The sequence below is a fragment of the Gouania willdenowi genome, chromosome 21 (genome assembly GCF_900634775.1).
Source record: "Gouania willdenowi chromosome 21, fGouWil2.1, whole genome shotgun sequence".
Taxonomy (NCBI): domain Eukaryota; kingdom Metazoa; phylum Chordata; class Actinopteri; order Blenniiformes; family Gobiesocidae; genus Gouania; species Gouania willdenowi.
The window spans coordinates 9914321-9935278 of NC_041064.1; the positions used below are offsets into that span (position 1 = coordinate 9914321).

At 37.4% G+C, this 20958-nt stretch overlaps 2 protein-coding genes across 2 annotated transcripts in view; one reads left to right on the forward strand and one right to left on the reverse strand.

The window, feature by feature from the left end:
• The first annotated feature begins 6250 nt into the window (after positions 1-6250).
• On the forward strand, positions 6251-12387 carry LOC114454880 (desmin-like). Its single transcript, XM_028435732.1, has 10 exons — positions 6251-6954; positions 7757-7817; positions 8012-8107; positions 8761-8922; positions 8992-9117; positions 9216-9326; positions 9432-9541; positions 9648-9700; positions 10798-10889; positions 11782-12387. The coding sequence occupies exons 1-10, from the start codon at positions 6374-6376 to the stop codon at positions 11821-11823; spliced, it is 1434 nt and encodes a 477-aa protein (XP_028291533.1). The 5' UTR covers positions 6251-6373; the 3' UTR covers positions 11824-12387.
• Positions 12388-14766: 2379 nt separating this feature from the next.
• Positions 14767-20958, reverse strand: part of tmem198aa (transmembrane protein 198aa) — a 38952-nt gene continuing 32760 nt past the window's right edge. The window contains exons 6-7 of the mRNA XM_028435276.1: positions 18303-18613; positions 14767-16858 (exon numbers count right to left, since the gene is read on the reverse strand). Of these exons, the coding sequence (XP_028291077.1) occupies positions 16706-16858; positions 18303-18613 (464 nt within the window). The 3' untranslated portion in view covers positions 14767-16705. The remainder of the gene's footprint in view (positions 16859-18302; positions 18614-20958) is intronic.

Below are 20958 nucleotides of genomic sequence, written 5' to 3' on the forward strand. Positions count from 1 at the left end.
TGTATCACAACTTAGAACTTGCTCAGGGATAAGAATGCAGGGCCATCTGTCTTTGATTTTATAAATTATAAAATAAAAAAATAAATACAAAATTTGACACTGGTTGAGTGGCATATTTGTAGATGTTTATGCGTGGGTTTTTTAATTCCACTTTTAATTATTTTTTTTATTCAGCCAAATAAAGGAAAAAAACACTGATTTATTAGTGAATACATTTTGATGTATTTATTTTTGTGCATGTTGCATTTTTATGCTTGTTTTGAGTTGTATTGATTTCATTTAAATACAATAAATAAAAAGATTGCACTTTGGAAATCCTAATTTACAGCAAAAATTGCAGTGAAATTTCAGTTCACGATTTCAAGAAAAAGAAGATGTCCCTAAGACAACCAAGACTTTCCATGAATGTTGTTTATCTCAGGGCACACAGGGCAGCTCATTTCTGGTCCTTTGACTTAGATAAGATAACTTTAAAAAAGTATATATGTTGAATTAACAGGTTAGTTTATTTCTTTATTGATCAGATAAAATAGTTACAATGTAAAAGCTGTGTGTGTAAAATGTTTTTGGTTTCTTTCTATGAAGTTTCCCAGTGTTGAATATGAGAAAAAAGCCTATACCAAGTTTTATGGACTTGCTCTGCTATTTTGAGAAATGTAAAAAAAAAAAAAAAAAAAAAAAATAGACACAGAATGATGTTTGACATTAAACTGTCCCAAATTTATAGAAAGAAATCAGGAAAATACAGAGTGAGATATATAGCAGTATGACTTTATACTGGTACACTAATATTAGGTCCTCTGCTGCTCTATTCCAGGCACATTGTGCTGCTGCCGGCTTTTGATAGCCTATCATATCTTCTACAGATAGACCCAGACCTAAAATTAAATTTGGAACATGTCTCATTGAAAACTAGTCTATTAAGATTGTGGTTGCATGTGATTAAAACGATTTGAACACGCACACATAGAGCTGACTCACTGCTGTCCTTTTGCTTTTGTCCTATCCCTTCCTCCTCCTCCTCCTCTTCCTCCTGTTGCTAGTCTTGCACTTTAGCTCCTCTTGTTGGCATGTGTTTATCGCATGTTTGGTTGGTCACCTAGCAACATGCATTCTCTATTTTTGAATGATGAAACCAGCTGAGCCCACCTCCCAATTGGGCATTCTGTAAGTGACATTAAAATCACATTTAAATGGAAAAATGTGCTCAACATTAACTGCATTGAACAAAGTTTGGCCTTAGATCACCTGGACTTGACAAGTGTTGTCTGTGATTGAGTGGATTGAAACCTTCAGAGTGGATTCTGTCCCCTCATGCAATCCCAGATTGATGGTATAATGTTGAAATAAGGCCATGGTCAGTTACGGGGGAGGATTATAAAATATTTTGAGAATAAAAATGAAGAATGAAGTCAAAATGTCGAGAATAAAGTCAAAATATTGAAATTGAAGTTGAAATTTAATGTCAAGGTTAAAGTCAAAAAGAAAAGACAAGTTGAAAGTCGAAATTTTGAGAATAAACGCAAAATACAATATTGTGATAAAAGTCGAAGGTTTCCTAAGTCAAATCTACAGAAGCAGACGAGGGCCATTTCACCATATATGCACATGTGTCAAACTCAACGCCCGTGGGCCAAATCCGGCCCTTTAGAGCTTCCATTTCTGCCCGCAGCAGAAAGCAAAAAAGCCTGAAAAACCCTGAATCACATTGTGTAAATTACCAAATAATCCAATTGTAGATATCTCCAAAATAATACACAAATTCAAAGAAAGTCTGCAATATTAGCAGAGCTCTCATTAGTTACAATAAACTCTCAATTCTTCCAAAGTCCTGCAATTATTATTGGTATTATTATTATTATTTCACAAAATCTCCCCAAATTACATAAAAATTAGCCACAAAATCAAAAATAAATTGAAAGTGAAGATCCTTCAGGGACTGATATTTGCCAATTATTGATTTGATATTATCGGTGCCTTACATATTTTATCATTTATTTAATCCTGGAAGATCAAACCACTCATTTCCTTGCCTAAAATCTGTGGTCCACTTAAGATAAACTGCTGCATATTTGGCCCCTGAACTTTAAATGAGTTTGACACCCCTGATATACAACAACAGTCTCCATTAAAATTGGCCCTAATCTGTTCAATAGCCACAGACGGGACTGAATGATCCACCTCTTCCAAACTTGACATGTATTTCCTTCTGAACAGACTACGTTTTTGGTAATATCTCTTCAAAGTCCTTAAAAAGATTATAACGGTGTGTTCATGAGCTAAAAAAGAAAGAATCACTTTATTAATAAAGCCAGCTTTGAAGTATAGTTTAACACATTCATTGATACACAGCATTTTGTAGAGGGCCACGGTCGGCTGTTTGTTGTCATATGGTGAATTAGCCCTCGTCAGCTTCCATAGATTTGACTTCATTAGCAAACCTTTGACTTTTATCACAATATTGTATTTTGAGTTCATTTTCAAAATCTGGACTTTAATCTCGACATTATATTTCAACTTCATTCCCGAAGTTTCTGCTTTAATCTCGACATTTCGATTTTATTCTTTGCCCAAAATTACTTTCTTCATCAAAATTGGCCCTAATCCACTTCCGTAGTACGTAAATACAGTGTACGATTACTTTTAAAAAGGCAGTTGCTCGCCATACGGTTGCCGTATCAATATACCGACATTCTATCAGTACGCAGCGCCCCTCATTGGCCAGTTTAGGTTGCATGACTAAGACTAAACCTTACCCTAACCCTAAAAATTGTTGCGACATTGGGTCATAACCTAAACCTAACCCTGAACCGAACCCTAAACCTAACCCTAAACTTAAACCTTATCCTAACCCTAACCCTATGACGCTACGTACATGTACTTCGGTAAACTTACCAATAGCACCTGGGGTTGTCGGTACGTCAACCGTACACATAGACACTGTCTTTTAAAAACGGGATTCGATCAGATGTTTTTCCAAGTAACCTAATGTATGATTCACAAGAATCCATAAATCTATTATGAACACCTGGTGTCAGTTACCCTTATCAGATTTCGTTGAGTCTATTTTAGATAATCCACATCTTTAAGGCAAAACAAGGCAGATTTATTTGTCGAGCACATTTTACAACTCGAAGTTCTTCACATGATTAGAAAGACAACAACATTAACTACATATATACAACATTACGGAAATGAGATCAATTACAGTAGATTCCATTCCCGTCACCAAAAATAAAATCATGACTTGGCTGAGCGCGGTTACAGGGCTATGTCCTGATGATATTCTGAGACTTAGTGCACACATGTGTGTGTGTGTGTGATAACTAACTCCCCATCCGTCCTGGGATCGGGGTGCTAATTTGAGTGGGTCTTTTCTAGGCTGTGGGTCAGAGTCTGTTGAGTCTGTGGTTGTTAGGCAACATGTCGGTATGGCTCAGTCTGTGCCCCCGTGTGCCGGTGATGTGGCCTCAGACTGGAAAACACCCGAATCATCATCAGCCTGTCATTTCAGTAGCTAACACAAGTCGCATCGTGCACACATGGGATTGTTTTACACCATGCTATGTGTGGAGAAAGCCCCGGCTTTATTCCTGATGCATGAGTGCAGTTGGAGGGTAAATCCCAAGAATTCATCTTGTTTTAGCAACAATAACCAGCACTGGACAAACAACTATAGATGGTTATGCAGAATTAAACATTTTAATTTTTTTTTTGCTCATACAACTATTCATTAATTAAAAAAATAAATAAATAACTGTATATTAAAATCTTAAACACATCACAATTTCTAAAATACTCAGGCGGCAGGCCCGACTGTTTGTGCCAACAGTACTAACACTGAATACAGCTATTTCTTAAATAATCACACAATCAAATAAATTATCAATGGTAAAAATGAACAAATAAATACTCAAATAAAAATGAAAAACAAATATATTTTTTTCCTTCTTTTCTTTTTCATGCACAGTTTAGTTTAATAGTTTAGTTTACATGAAATTGAAATAGATAAATATACAAAAATGTGTCAGGAGAAGTCAAGAAGCCATCAGGCTTATACAAAATTTCAAGAAATATCTAACAATATTGTCCATTTTTTTGTCACTTTGAAAAAAGCAATCTCATCTTATCATATGTTAAATATAGTCACTTTAGATATTCTATTTCTTCTCTGTGTGACATCTTCACTTCCCTGCTCCCAAGCATCATCAGTAACTCCACAAGTTGAGACAGAGGTGGGTGAAGTAAGAAGAAACAAGAACTAAGCTTGTTTTTTTATTATAGTAGACTATAAAAAATATTTCATATTATTGAGATGAAACTAAAATGTAAAAATGTATGGCTTAAAACTGTGACATAAGCACCCTAATAAGGATTTCCAAGGAGTTTCTCTCAGTAAAACATCAATGACAGCAGACAATCCAGGATCTGTCTGTAAAGACTCGTGCTCAGAATCAGCATCACACTGATCTCGTTTTATATTTTGGCTGCGGCCGAACAGCAATATTCACCGCAATTGCCAAGTTCGTTTTTCATGTACTGAAAGTGAGGACCTCCTTCCTCTGTCCACTGACTCTTTGGGAGAGTGGCTATAAACTAAGAAACTGAAAATCTATTAATAGGGCTGACAGCAGTAGCAGCTGACCCTCTACACACAAACGGATACAAACACACACACACACACAGAAATATGTGTATGACCACACACAGTGACCACCTATAACTATTATACATACACATGCATCATTTTTACTACTTAATACCTAATAAAACAATAATGTATAAACATGATTATCCTAATTTAGCACGAACCTAAGTTGTAACAAAGTTTAATCATCACTAAGACAAACTAGTGTCATTGCTAAGAAACAAAACACCTCAAAATAGTGACGTTAAAGCAGACAATGACCAACGTAGGACAAAACAAGAACGCTTGTATAAACATATGTGCACTACATTAAGAACATGTAAACTCCTCAATCATACAGTGATTCCAGGTCCTTCTGTCACCGCGCACCTCTATTAGCCAACAACAATTTACTTTCTCTTATTTCTAACAACACATGTTAACGACCAAACAGAGCTCTACATTCTTTCACTGTGTAACTGCATATAAACACAGAATCATATTAGAAACTTACACTGAACAGCTACACAAGCTGATTTATTCTTAAGGAAGTACTGTATATGCCATAAATCACGTTGCAGTAAATTCCACCAAAACAGCAAATATCTCACAAACTGCATTGGCATTCAATATTCCCATAATGCATTTTTACAGCCCTCCACTGTGTATGTGTGTGTGTGTGTGTGTGTATGTGTGTGTGTGTGTGTGTGTCCAATGGGGATATCGGATGACAAAATGGAGTGTGTGACCTTCCTTTCAATGGCGCTATCAGTCAAACCCCTGCAGTTTTATATAACCGAGGATAAAAGCATAACTCCACTCTTACTTATTTGGCACCAGTGCAGTAGGACAGTATGTATAGTGTTTAAAAATTCCAATTCCTCAAATATCTTTATCGATATAGCAAAGATTTATGAGCTTGTTTTACATCTCAATTAAGGTGAATACTTTTACAAAACTGATACAATATCATATTAATCTCAATTAGATAGATTCCATTTAAAAATATTTATTGAAATTGAGCTAAAAAAAATTAAAAAAGACACTAAATCAAGCAGTTATTACCAACTTGGTACATCAAGTAATATAAAAGACATTTATGTTTTCAACATCAGTTTCCTAGATCACAGGTCATGCACACAAATGCACAAAATGACTCACTTTCTAATTCAAAGTATGAAAGACACTTGAGGCCGTTTTCCGGCAGCTGAAACCAGAAACCCCAGCAGCTGAGGCTGAGCCGAGCAGTGGCAACAGGCGTGACGTGCCGGTGTGGTAGAAAGAGAATCAAAGGGTTCAAGAAAAGATGAGTGACTGAATGGGGTGAGGGGATGTGTTGGAAAGGCCATTGCTTTGGTCTATGCCCAATGAGAACAAATGTATCAGAAGAGTAGCATAGGGATACCCTCTAAATAAATTAAAAACAAAATATGAATAAAAAAAGGTTCAAATAAGGACAAACAAACAGCGGAAATTTGCTTGTATGAAATGAAAAGAATCTGACTGAAAAAACTGGAGTGAAGGGGAGGTGTGGGGGAGAAGAGATGAGGTGACCTGTGATGAGAGGACAGCAGGGAGGGCTTGGGGGCCAGAGTGGGTGTGGTGACTCTACAAATAGTTGTGCTCTGGCTCTGGCATTTCTTCACTCAGATCTCCTCCCAGTTGTCAAGTGGGACAGTTGGGTCTCAGCAGCTCCATCAACTCCACAAAACCAACCAACCAAGCAACCAACCAACTCCAGCAGCCATGAGCAAATCCTACTCTACTTCGGCCCAGTCTGCCTCCTCTTATCGCCGCACCTTTGGTTCTGGTGTGGGCTCAACCCCTATGTCCTCCATGTTCTCCTCAATGGGAGGAGGTCGTAGCTCCGCTTCCAGTCATTCAGCCACCAGAATCTATGAGGTGAAAAGCTCCGGCCATCCCTCCTATTCCGGCTACAGGGTGTCCTCTGGAGCTGGAGGGGCTGGGTTCGGCTCTTCCTCGGCCGTACGCACCTATTCCGGTGAAAAACTTGACTTTAACTTAGCAGATGCCATGAACCAAGACTTCCTGAACACAAGGACCAACGAGAAAGCCGAGCTTCAGCACCTGAATGATCGCTTCGCCAGCTACATCGAGAAGGTACGCTTCCTGGAGCAGCAGAATGCCGCCTTGACGGTGGAGATCGAGACCCTCAGAGGCCGCGAGGGACCCGGCCGTGTGGCTGAGATGTATGAAGAGGAAATGAGAGAGCTGAGGAAGCAGATCGAAGGGAACACCAACCAGCGTGCCAGAGTGGAGATAGAGAGGGACAACCTGGCTGATGATCTGAACAAACTGAAGCTCAGGTAAGATTGGACAGAAAGGACAGGGCCATTGTGTGCATTTAGTCCTTAGAACGCCAACAAACTGATCAGCATGTTCACTAAAGCCTTCCCCCCATAAAGGAACTTAAAAAGGACCTGATTCTGATCTAGTTGCTCAAAAATAGTGATCAAGTGGCTTGACATACATGAAACCTCAATGGGCGAGTATATCTATTTGCGGCTACATAATATGGGCTTTAAACCCCAAGAGTCACAACTTCCAACGCTCACGCACAAACTCACTCTTCACCACGTGTTCGTCAGTCTTTTCAACTGAACTGTATCCCCAGGCTCTGTGTGAACCTTGCCAATGCACCTGCTGCTTCAACTTGGATGAGAATAGATTCACAATCACCGTCACAAAGCACACACACACACACACACACACACGCTAATTTATCAATTTCCTCAACTACTCAATCATGACTGAAACATCTTCAGTGTCTCAAGCTTCTGCGGAAGATAATTAAAAAAAATCCAGCAGTTTAATTTATAATTATGGTGTCAGCTTCTCCCAAACAACACTTTCTTCAAATTGTCAGCTGCAAACAAACATTTGTTCATGGGTGCAAATTCAGGAAAAGAAAAATCTAAATCTCTTTACTTAGAACGGCTCACTTCATTCATATAAGTTTCCATGTTGGGAGACAGTGAGTGAGGCTAAGTGGTCCCTGATGATAAAGCAATGCTTAGGGTTTTGTAATCAGCTCTATTTAGGCTTATCTCAAGTGTTTTTCTTTGTTTTATTCTCTCCTCTCTCTGTATGTCGGCGCCACACTTCTAGACTGCAAGAAGAAATTCAACAGAAAGAAGAGGCTGAGAACAACCTGTCTGCTTTCAGAGCGGTAAGTTCACACATCCAATCAAATGACTTTTTTTTTTTACCTTTTCACACGCAAATCTCACATTTTAAACTAAAGAAATGACTCTATAAATATTCCTATTCTGACATTAGCACTCTTTGTATTGTCTCTGTTCATAACTTCCTCTTTGTTCCACTGTTTGCACATGTTTTCTGAATTTCGTGCTGTGCTTCCAGGATGTTGACAATGCTACTCTGGCCAGGCTGGACCTGGAGAGACGTATTGAGAGTCTTCAAGAAGAGATTGTCTTCCTCAAGAAGATCCACGAGGAGGTTGGTCATTTGATGGAGTTTTTAGGGCCCCCTTCACTTGCAGTAATACCGCCTGTGCATTCTGTGCATTCAGAATGTGAGCTACTCGGTTTGTGTGTATAGAGTAACAGTATATGCCACACATTAGGGACATTGAACAGCTGTAGGCAAAGCCTTGACACACAGTTGTGCCATAATCCCAACTCGACTGGTGTGTCACACAATACACTAGTAGTAATGTACTAAAAAAAGGTAAGAAAGTAACAAGTAATATAAAAAGGATAAAGTTTCATCCTAAAGCCGTCTCAGATTTTTAAGAAAATTCAAATCTTATTTAGTACAAGCCAACAAAAATAAAAGTGACTCACGTAACCACGGCAAAGTCATTCTTGACATTTCGTCTTCTTCGCCTTAACTTTGACCTATTAAAAATGTAGCCCTGCCGATTGGTTGAAAAGGGCGTGACAGCTGTTGGAAGACTGAAAAAAAAGTGTGTCTATGTGAGTGTGTGTGTGTGAGAACAAATGCAAAGCTATTTTTATCTTTGAGTTAGACAGCTGAGTGCAACCAAAGCTGATGTTAAAGCTTCTTAGTTTTGGGAAGATAAAATGGAACTGGTGACATTTCACTTCTTCAATTCTCAATAGAACACATTTTATTCTGCTTCCTTTCAGGAGATCCGTGAGCTTCAGAGTCAGATGAAGGACACTCAGGTGCAGATCCAGATGGACATGTCCAAGCCTGACCTGACCGCTGCTTTGAGGGACATCCGCGTGCAATACGAAGGCATTGCTGCCAAGAACATCGCAGAGGCTGAGGACTGGTACAAGTCTAAGGTAGGGTGGGAGGTGACCAATAAACACGTACAGATATGATGACTCAAGTCTTATTCCCTCTGTCCTCAGGTGTCTGACCTGAACCAGGCTGTGAACAAGAACAATGATGCTTTGCGTTCAGCCAAGCAGGAGAGCATGGAATACAGACACCAGATCCAGTCCTACACCTGTGAGATCGACTCACTCAAGGGCACTGTGAGTTGATTTATCACTGTTTTCACATTTTTCCTCCATTTTTAAAACATCAAGATGCTTCTTTGGGAATTCCAATCATAATCTCTAAATGTTTGTAGAACGAGTCTCTGCTGCGTCAAATGAGGGACATGGAGGACCGCATGGGCCGCGAGGCCTCTGGTTACCAGGAAAGCATTAGCCGATTGGAGGAGGACATTGCTAAGATGAAGGTGAGCCCTTAATAGTTGTAAAAACCCATTAAATAACATGATCTAGTTATCATTGATAACTTTAATTCGAGTTTGTGCTTTCTCTTCCCAAACATTTGTCCAAAGGATGACATGGCTCGTCATCTGAGGGAATACCAGGACCTACTCAATGTGAAGATGGCCCTTGACATTGAAATTGCCACCTACCGTAAGCTGCTGGAGGGAGAGGAGAGCAGGTCAGTGGACATTGTTCACATGATTTGACAACAAAATCACAGACATGAAGTATCATGTTAAAAACGCTTTGTTGGGGATTCATTGGTGTGTTTCCTTTATTTACAGGATCACCACTGGCGCGCCTGTGCAGTCTGCCTACTCTTCAATTGGATTCAGAGGTAAGGAAGTGTTTACATGGGGGATATGTAACAATGGAAGAATAATATTGTTTGTATACTTGGTTCCTACAGCTTCAGCCAAATAAAATTCAAGACTTTTTATTGCCATTTTAAATTAAATTTAAGACCAACTTCACAGTAAACACATTTGGGGGGAAAAACGCCACATCAATTACATAGGGTTAGGGTAAATTTTTCCAGTGTCTAGCACAGGTGTGCAACTGGCAGCCCCCAAAGTAAACACACAAAAATACACAAAATGACAGTAAAATACACACAAAAAAAACAAAACAAAACAGACTAAAATAATCAAAATCACTCCAAAAACACACAAGATGAAATCTATATTAAAACTACAAATATACGAAAAATTAAAACCATTAAGAAAAATCTTCGTTGGACAGGCAATTTTCGTTGAATTTAATTTTCCCTGTGTTGTTGAAAGTTGCTACAAGCAAGACGCGCATCTGCACAGAGTCCCGCTGCAACCATGTCACTGTTTTGTAGTTGGTTCCACTGTCATGATTGTGTGATGTTACGGAAAATTATGGATTACAATTTATTTGAAATGTGAGACTAATTACAATCATAAAACCCTACTTATTATGTGTTAAAAAGTAAGACTTGAAACATTGATTTCAGACATTTTAATGACAATCAAGGACTTGTTTTTAAATGAATTAATTTAATGCCTTTTAAGACATTTTATGGGTCCGTGGGAACCCTGGTATATGAAGCACCTGCAGTGAGCATTTCTGTCCACCACGTGGAGATATATGACAACTCTGCTTCCTTTAATGACTCTTCAGCCTGACCCAAGTCATATATCAATTCACCCAACAATTCCAATCAATATTGGTTCACCTCTTCAACCATGACATTGATTCTGGCTAATGAACCCCAGTGTTTTACTATGTAGCGATGAAATGAGAACAAAGCCGTATTCTGAGTGCTTGCTTTAATCATTCAAAGCCGATTAACCTTTCAAGCACGCCTAAATAAATGCCAGTGTTGTCAAGACTGAATTATTACAGTAGAGAGGATGAATGTGCATTTGTAAAGAAGTTGGAAACCAACAAGACAGTTTGTTACCACAGAAACCAGTCCTGAGTCCCAGCATCCGCGATCCTCAGAGGTTCACTCCAAGAAGACTGTTCTGATCAAGACCATTGAGACCCGTGATGGAGAGGTTTGACCCTACACACACGTACACACGACACACACATGCACACTCACACGATGTAAATGTGTTATTCTTTACCAACACATTGATTTATCACATTCTTACACAGATGAAGTATTCCTTAAGCCAGAATGCCCAAAGTGTAAGTCCATCAACCTGGAACTTTATCAACCTTTAATCAATCACCTAGGCAACACCATCTCAGGGGGAAACGTGACACTGTCAGGAAAATTAATGTTTCTAATTTCGCGTCAACACGATATTCCATATTTTTTTGTGGCGCCAGACACGACTTTCAAATTCAAATATTTTGATTGGAAGTTTGTTCATGCAATTACAACTTATTAGAACATTTTATTCAGGGTTAGGGTGACGGTATGGGTTGTGGTTAAGGTAAAAACCGCCAATTTGCTCCAAGTAGCTCAACATAAGCACAAAAAATATGAGGAAATCGTGTTGCCACACATTAAAAGTTATATTAAGCAATTTTGGTGACCAGCTCGAGTTTCTCACACACTTCTTAATTATCTATAACTTTTGTATTAATAATGTCCCACAAAAGAAGAATTTTATCTGTAGTCGATCTCAACATGTTGTTAATGTTTTACCCTCACATGTTCAATTTGAACCACCCTGCACGTTTCCTTATAAACAGGTAGCGGTACTGCTCGCGGTAGCGCTGCACATCACACCAATGATACCTTCACTGAAAGTAAAATCCACTAGCATGTGTTTCGGTGTGTTCACTGATGGAGAAGATGATCGATGATCTCACATCACCTTGAAACTCTAAAACCAATATCACATTTGGTTCACGATTTATTTATCTTAAAAAAACAACAACAAAAAAAAAAGACTCTTACTAATTTCTGCCATCTTGTGCTTTTTTTTCCCTCAGGTTGTCAGTGAGTCCACGCAGCACCAGCAAGACATCATGTAAACAAGAAAGACAGCATAACACCACCATATTTTTACAACCTCCACTCTTACAATCGATAAATAAGCTGAGCCTACTGTAAACACTGAATGCTGATCATTCAATCAGCTTTAAACCCACGTGTACATCCACACAAAATGTAACTAAAGCAAGAGAGCATAAACGTGTTGGGAGGGAAAGTACTTTTAGCCTGGTTTTAAATGAAGGGCATTCCAGGAAGTCGACCGGTCTATTTGTGTTTTAATCTGGAGGAGAAAAGCTTCAAGTTTAAAGAGGTGAACGCACATCTGAGAAGTCACGATAAACTAACAAATTGAGTTGCTAATAGTTTAACATTTGTGTAACAATGTGCGACTTGTGTAACCGATTTACTGAAAGAAGAGTGTTGGGTTTGAACTGGAATGATAGCACAAGGGCAAAGATCTACAAAAGAAAGGACCTCAGTGCTGTTGAGCTTTAAGGCATATGCTGGGTGTTTAAATGTCTGTGAATGAGAGTCTTTGGTCTGCTGCTGCTTCTCTGCAACAAAAACAAAAATATCCAATAAAAACATCCATTATCACAACATGTCACTGTGGTGGGACTTTGAAATCGAAAGAATAGGCGTGAAGTTCTGGCTGGGTAATGAGCTTTCCCCTGCACACGCAATGGTTCACAAAACAAGAAATGCAGTTATTTGTGTCTGAAGTCACTGGACTGAAAAAAACATGTTGGTTTAAGGAAAGCCACAAAAGAGATAAATGAGCTGCAAGAGAGAAGGATGAACAAAGATGAGATTGGAATGTAAAAGAAGAAGAAAAGAGTTAAGAGACACACAAAAGGACCAAAAATAGGCAGAGAATTAATTATTCAAACCCACACAGTAAAGCAGCTGCTTTTCTTCTACTTAGTGAAGCCAAACTAACCAAAACCTTTTGTTCTCACCATTTATGTTGAAGGTAAGTCAGTCATTCCAGGTCATGGTGAGATCGGGTGCATGTACCCGTTTAATATTATCAGGGAAAATACACACAATCACAAGCATGCAGTTAAATTCTATTTACCAATGAGTTTTTTTCACTTGACACTCTCACCTGTGGAGGATGCAGGGGATGAGACACTCGCACTTTCATAAAAAACAAAAAGGAATCGCCATCACTTTTTACAGAGGGATTCATTTTTGAAAACGTATTGGTCCAGTTAGATTGATTTGAATGGTGATCAAGCCAAGCACGGCCAGCCATTTGACAAAAGCCGCCATTCTGAAAAGGTAAACAAAGAGTTAACAGCGATGAGTAAAGTGTAAGTAAAGTGACAAAAAATGAGTAAAAGGTGGCAAAAAATGGTTCAAAAAGGGCAGAAACGTGGTAAGAAAAGAGTGAAAAGTGACTTAAATGTACCAAAAGCAGTCAATATTGGTAAAAAAAATTACAAAAAAGAGGAAATTGGTGGCATTTAATGGCAAAATGTAGCTTAAATGAGAAAACTGTGGCAAACAATAGTGAAAAATGGTATGTGGAAGGAAAATAGGCAAAATGTAGGGTAAAAGGAAACAAGTGCTATTTATTGGGGAAAAAGGGAGCTTATTTGGATGAAAATTTTGAAAAAAGTGTCAAAAAGAAGTTGCAGAAATTTACCGAAATTATGAAAAAGGGACATCTATTGGTAAAAAGATGCTAAAATTTGAAAAAAAAACCTAAAAGTACATTTTATGGGAAAAGGGACAAAAATGGGACAAAGGAAGTAGCAAAATGGCCAAAAGTAAAAGGTAAAAAAGGAGTTAAAAAGTTCCCCTTTTGAAGGTTTTCTGGGGGAAAACCTTAAAAGGGGGATTAGACCATCGTGAGACAGGTTAGTTTTACCCTACTGATGATGTGTTGTTGCAATAGTAATCCTGCTCTGGCCAGGCCAGGCCTGGTTGTAATTCAAAGACATAAAGAGACACATGTTGAGTGTCACTGACTTAATAACAGCTTCGTCATGGTTTTAGTAAATTCAGATAAATTAAGTCAAAGATTACCCTATACACCTTTACTTTTAAAATAGCTGCTCCACCCCTGGCTATAGCTACTATGGTATATACTGTACCATGGCTCTTATAACCTGGTGTTATCTGCAGTTGAAGTAGAAAAGAGCAGAAGCTGCTATTTATTAATCAAGGTCAAACCACAACAAAATGGATGTAAATGGCTGAATTAAAGTGTTTCATTCTGTTTCCCATTTGTTCGTATCCAAAAATCCCGGATTTGCTAATTATAAAAAATGTATGACTACTATACTGTATATCATGTTTGGCTTAATAAATTGTGAGTAGAGCTGGGCGTTAAGGACCAAAATTCATGTCTCGATTTTTTTTTTTTTTTTTTTTTTAAATATACGATATAAAGCTCAAAATGATTAACTCAATAAAGTCTTACCAGAGAATCTGAATACAAAATAAGCTATAAAAATAAAAAATCAATATAGACAATATTGTAATTTTCTATATCGCCAAAATAGAAAACGATAGATCTTGAATCGTGATATATTGGCCAGGCCTGGTTGTAATTCAAATCAAGGAAAACGTTGTCATACTTAACTACTTTCAGACTGGTGTAGCTTAGTCTTTTTTTTTTTTTTTTAAGAAAAAAGTGCAATATTAAACAGTAAAAACATTACGACCGATTGAAAATATTCCCATGACCCTCAAGGTGAGAACCTCTGGTCTTGAAGATGACACAACCACTTAACACCATATACTTTAATTTTTGAAACCAACTTTTCAGAATCAAAATGTTAATATTTTTCTGGTCTGATCAGTAGTTAAAGGTAGTAAAAAGCGTCCCAAAATTACACTACACGAGCAGCGCGTTTATAAAATCTACCTCAAAGTGTTCGTTTATTATTTTCCTCATTCTGAAACTGATATGACAAAACAAAACAAGACATTTAGGCTGTTGAACACTTTTTTCTATTTTTTTAATCATACATTAGGTCCATATAAATCCATGCTCAATAATTAATATTAACAACAAAGATCATAACAATGGTAATGATCATAAAGTGACTTGCACAAACTTCGACTGGGTGGTGGGAAAAACTGAAAAATTAAGCCCTCGAGCTTAGACAAGTTCATCTGATGGTTTTCAACATCGCATGTTGAAAACACCAGGACAAGAAATACTGCAAATTCAATCCAGGATCCAGCAAAGTTAAACCAACTGGACATACAGTAGCATCACATTATAACAAGTTTGGTCCATTAGAAAAGAATCAGATGCAACATTTACAATAATGCTCGTGGTGCAAACAGGAAAACTGAGCTGATCATTTGTACAGTTAGAACTATGTACAAGTCAGTATCTACAATTCAAAGTACATTTACGTAGAAAGAGGGCAAACAAAGTAGGAATACAAATAAGCTAAGTGAAAATTTGAAATAGTAAATGGCCAGTTTTAAAAATGCATTAATTTTTTTTTCAAGACCGGTATTAAAAACTCACCAATAGGGAATAATTGAAAATAATAATAACAATAATAACATATACCCAAAACCTAAATATGAATTAAATTAACAGAAACATCCTCAACATGGACAAATTCTGTTGAATTCAAGCACCAAGTTGCCATTTTTTTTTAGCTTTAAAACTTTTAAAGGAGGGATTTCAAACACATTTTTTAAACCCCAAAATAAAGAAATAAATCTAAATACAGAAAAACTACCTTTGTAAACATCTTCTGTTTTGCCATGTTTCGGATAAACGTTGTAAAAAGAAGAAAACACCAAAAGATTTTACACTTAAAACACAGTGTTCCGTACCCGGAAGTAAACATGAGGGGGCGCTGTTTACTGTATCATCTTTTACAGGAGATGATATTTACTTTAATCCTTCATATTCATCCTTAGCTAACACTCCAGTTATTTTACAAAGAGTATCATTCTTCACCAGTTTGACCAGCGTATGTTACAGTAACAGGAGAGACAGACACAAAAAATACAGCATGTTTAACACCAGTCAAATACGACTCCCCCCCCCCCCCCTCCCTGACCAACATTTGGTATGACCCAACACTTACTGGAGGGCACATGCCCACTCACCACGCACGCGCGCACACTTACAAAGACATAATTAGAATCACGTTTTAAAAAATAAAATACAAATCCTTCACTTTTACCCCTTTAATTCAGTCAAAAATGTAGTTTTTAACATTTAATCGATGTCACACATTTGTTTAATGTCCAAATGCAGTATGAAATTGACCGACAATGTCTGGGAAGATTAAAAAAAACAAAACAAATGCATACAAACATCAACGAGACATCATAGCACGTAGACACATTGACAAATAGAAGCACAGCATTACAGACAGGGTTTAGCTGTAAGTAAGAGGAGAGTGGGTTTGTTTCATTTAAAAAAAAAAAATCAGCCCAGCTGTGTAGCAATGAGCTAATATCTGGATTTTTATTCCATCAAATTCAAGAGTTGATCACTTTTGTCTAAAATCAATTGAAAATTCCCTCTGAAACTAATTCCGAGCGCAGTTTCCTTCATAAAAATCACATTTAAAAGGACTAAAATCAGTGTTGCGTGACCACATGAACCAAAACAGCTCATTTTAGATGTCATATCACTAAGGTACAGGTTACAGGTTATATAACAGAGGAGCAGAATGAAGCATCTCTGGCTCCTAAATGTCTGTTCTCGTCTTCACATTCAAAACAGGACCGAAGAGATCACAAATGACAGCTTTTAACAGCCCGAGGAATAGAAAACCAGTGTCACACCACCTTTGGGACATACAGCGTTCCTTCCTGTTGAAGTAAATATGCAGTTGATTAGGTTGGCACTGAAAAGGTTTGGCTTCGTATCCCTATAGCGTTCAAGTTTGAAGTAAACCGTGATTGCGAGGTTTTGTGCTCCCTGCCTCAGATGTGAACCGGGGGTCCAGCTGGAGCCGTGAGTGGCACTTGGGAGCCGCAATCGTAGTCGAGCTCAGCCATTCGAGAGCGACTCATCATTCGACTGTGGGAGTAAGCTCGTCTGTCGGTTTGTCTGTCTCTGAAGCTGCGAATGTAGCTCTGTAAACAAATGGAGAGTGAAAAAAGTTCACGTAAATAAGTGAAACCGACCGTACATCCCAGTTCACAAATCACACATAAAAACTAACAGTTTATTATGAGACAATCTTCAGCATTTGAGTGCAACGTACTGAAGCGAGGTAACATTTAACACATGCTGGGCAGTAGCTTTCAGTAACGAGGACCAGAGCAGCAAACAGTAGGAGCTGCATTTGTTGTGTAAGAAAATTATGCAAAAAAATAATCATTTGGGTCTGACTCGAAGATATCAGTGAGATTCTTTGTTGAATAATTGAAGACTTTGTATGGAAATGTAACCCTGAGTTCAGCTGTACAGCCTCCAATTTTTCATGGTCACGGAAAATGGACAAAAAAAATACTGAATTTACTTCTTAAAATGGAAACGTAAATATTGTTGTTTTTCTTTTTGTAATTTTTTCAAACAAAATATGATGTAAAGTGACTCAATATGACGAAGTTCCCATCCTGAAAAGGAAAAAGCTCTATAACAGAGAATAAACCCTCACCGACAGATTTTAGGACAATGTCACGCATTTAGACGCTATTTTAATTTGTAAAGTGAAGCAAATGGACAAATATCAGGAATCGCACAAAATCCCAAGTGATTTCAGCGCGGGAATTCCGTGTACTTCTAAATCAGAGAAATATGAAATGAATAACAACAGTTATTTTACTTAACTGTATTAAGCATGTATGGCACGATTTCAGGAAATTTGACAACCTGTAAATGACATCTTATTAGGGCATTGTTATTCAACCTTGGGGTCGTGACCCCATGTGGGATTGTCTAGAATTTAAATGGGGTTGCCAGACAAAAAAAAGTTTGTTATTTTTTTAACTATTCTTTTGAAATTGAAAACACAACAGTACTCTATATTTCCACTTTATCAAATATAAATGTAAAATATATTATAAATATATACATATTTAATATAAAACAATGACTAAAATAATGTAAAAAATAAATAATATTAATATAGTAAAGAACATAACATATATATATATATATTTATTTTTTTTTTTTTTAATAGCTAATCCTGGCTACTCTGTTTGTAACACAGTATAACAAACAGGATCAGAAACTCATTCTCGAAGAAAAAAAAAAAAAAACTATAATATATATATATATATATATATATATATATATTATAGTATATATATATATATATACACACTATATTGTAGATATTTGTGATATCAAAATGGGTTCACGCTCAAAAAGAGAAAATATTTCTTAATATGAAATTACTGATATTAAAAATGGACAAAAGGGTAAATTAACACTAAAATGATGCGTACATGGTAAAAAACATAATTGAGGAATTTCTAAAGGGAAAATTGAAACATATAAATCTGTCGTGTAATGTTAAAGTTTATAGGAGGGTAAATATTTAATGTTTGAGAAGAAGCGTTTGTTTCTCACCGGTGACAGCACGTCTCCATCAAAGCGTTTCTTGGGGTTGACCTTGCGGTGGTAGCCGGGTTCAGTCTGAGCCGGAGGAGGAGGAGGGACTTTGGGTGGCTGGGAGCTCTGGGTTTGGTGGTGAGGGTGGGAGGCAGCAGGGTGGTGGTACTGCTGGTGGTGGAGGTGGTGGGTGGAGGCCTTCTGCTTATGGCCGGGCTTCTGGGCCGGTCGCTTCTTCTTCTTCTTGCTCTCCTTCTCTTTTTTCAGCCTCTCTTCCTTCTGCCGGATCCGCATGAGCTGGACTCTGCGCTGCTGTCGGCTCAGGACCACTGGAGAGAAGAGATTAGCGTTGATGTGTGGAAAGAAGACTGGACTGGGAACAATGGAATGGTCAAGCAGGGGGAGCTGAGTATAACAACAAACCAAACAAAACATCGCTGGTTTATGCAAGAATACAAAGTCACTCATGGGGTTTCTTTCAACACAGAAATACAAGCTTGAGGATTTTTTTAATCATATTTGGAAAAAAAGAAAAATCAATGACATTCTCTTGCTCATTTTCTCTATTCTAGTGGTTCCCAAACAAGGGTACAGGAGCACACTGCAGCAGGTTTTTGTGTTGACAAATTCACCACAATCTAACAGTACTATTGATTAATAAAGGACCATATTTTCTTGTAATTTATTGAAACAGGATTAATTTATGCTGTAGAAACCATTTTATCACATTTCTGACAATAGGAGACAATAATTAGCTACATTTGACAAAATACATCGTATTTACTTACTAGTGAAGAACTGATAATCACAACAACTTTTATATGTTGATATATTCCCACATATTTATTTAATTATTTTATCTTGCGTTACGTGCACAGGACAATAAACAATTTTCGTTTTTCAAAGGACCACAACAACATACCTTCTGTAAGTCTTATTTGAGAAAAGCATTTTGTTAGATTGGAAATTAAAGTTGCAATAGACATTTGTGTTTTCACAATTAAAAAAAAAAAAGGTTTGTCAGTGTCTTCTGTATGTTAATGACTGCTTTGTTTAATAAAGTCTGCCAAAATATGTTACTTTGGTCAAGCATTGTCATTGCATATTAAGAAACATTTATAACACAAACATGTAATTCCTATAAAAAAGATATTTACATATTAATTAATTTAATTAAGGACAATATAAAAATGTTCTGAATTTAAAGATTAGTATTATTTAATTAGATAGAATTTGTATATTTAATTTAAATATTTACATCAGTATATTTGACTAATTTAGACAGTTCTCTTATTGATATTTACTCAATATTTTTGTTTCAAACTAGTTAATTTATGTTTGTGCTTGGTTTAAATCTACTCATTTTAAATGGGTAATTCTTAAGGGTCTAATTTGAGTAATATTGACTCAACTTTTAACGTAGTTGAATTTAATTAATAATATTCTGTGCAATCTGTTGCCTCAATGTTTTTGAGTAAATATGGGGTATCTTTTTTTTTTTTTTACAGTGTGGTATTTAAAAAATATATATATATTGTTTTGAAATAGTAGATTAAGCCGTAGTGATTTCTTTCTTCTTTGCTGGTGGAATGGTGTCCGTTGCAGCGTGTTCTTGCTAAGCTTCCTCACATATAGTGAGTGGGTGAGTGTGTTCCTGTTATATTCACATCCTCCCTCAATAAGAGGGGAACAAATGTTAGTCTCACCGTCAAATTATTACCCACATGATTATGGCCCAGTATCTGTTTCATGATCAATATATGAGCTATCAGGAAGTGTGGGTTGCCTGGTGAGATGGAGATCAGGTTCATTGTTGAGTCTTTGTGCTGCTGGACAATGAGGGACCATCTGCTAGAGAAACTGATTAATAATACACACCCCCCCACCCTCTTTATTTTCTTCCACAGCTCAGCTCACATCAGGCCCCTTTGACCACGCACACACACACACGCACACACGCACGCGCACACACAGAGGTTTTTTCTATATTAAATACTGGATCCTGTCAATGTATTGATTAAAAAAGGCCAATGGGACCATCATGTAGTGTCTGTTTGCTCTTTATTTAGCTGATTTTACTCCCTGCTCTACTTGGGTGCCCTGCTTAACCAGTGTGCCCCAGTTTACAACCCTAAACCGGCCCTTCCCCCAGTACACCTGCTCCCTTTTACTGCTCTCCTTCACACTGATCTGCATCCTCTTCTAAAGCCTATAGTTCATGCTTCTGCGTCGACGCTATAGGGATGAAATGGTACCAATTTTTGGCACTTTTGTGTGGTAATAAATGGTAAATAATAAAATATTAAAGGGATCCTCCACTGTTTTTACAAATGTGGCCTAAAACCTTTGAAATGTCCTTACTAGAAGATCTATGTCTAACAAAATGCACCATATTTGTTTTATTAACTTAAAAATGGGACTAGTTTACCGTTTGAGAGCCTGTGTGCCGCCATGTTGAAATGACGTCATTGATGACGGGAATCGCCCCTTTCAGCCCATTGAGTTCTATAAGAGGTGAAGCATTCAGGATCATTTAGCAGCTTTTTCAGTCAAAATGACAACTTGTGCTGCTTTGAGTTCCTCTAAAAATCAGTAGAAGTGAAAAAAAGTCGATGTAAACCTCTTGTTTATCGAAATTTGAGAAACAAAAACCGTGCGCCGAAAAAAATCTGTG

Coding starts and splice junctions, on each gene's coding strand:
- LOC114454880 (XM_028435732.1), top strand. CDS start 6,374: ATGAGCAAATCCTACTCTACTTCGGCCCAGTCTGCCTCCTCTTATCGC. Junction 9,701..10,797: donor CTCTTCAATTGGATTCAGAG/GTAAGGAAGTGT, acceptor TTGTTACCACAG/AAACCAGTCCTGAGTCCCAG. Junction 10,890..11,781: donor TTGAGACCCGTGATGGAGAG/GTTTGACCCTAC, acceptor TTTTTCCCTCAG/GTTGTCAGTGAGTCCACGCA.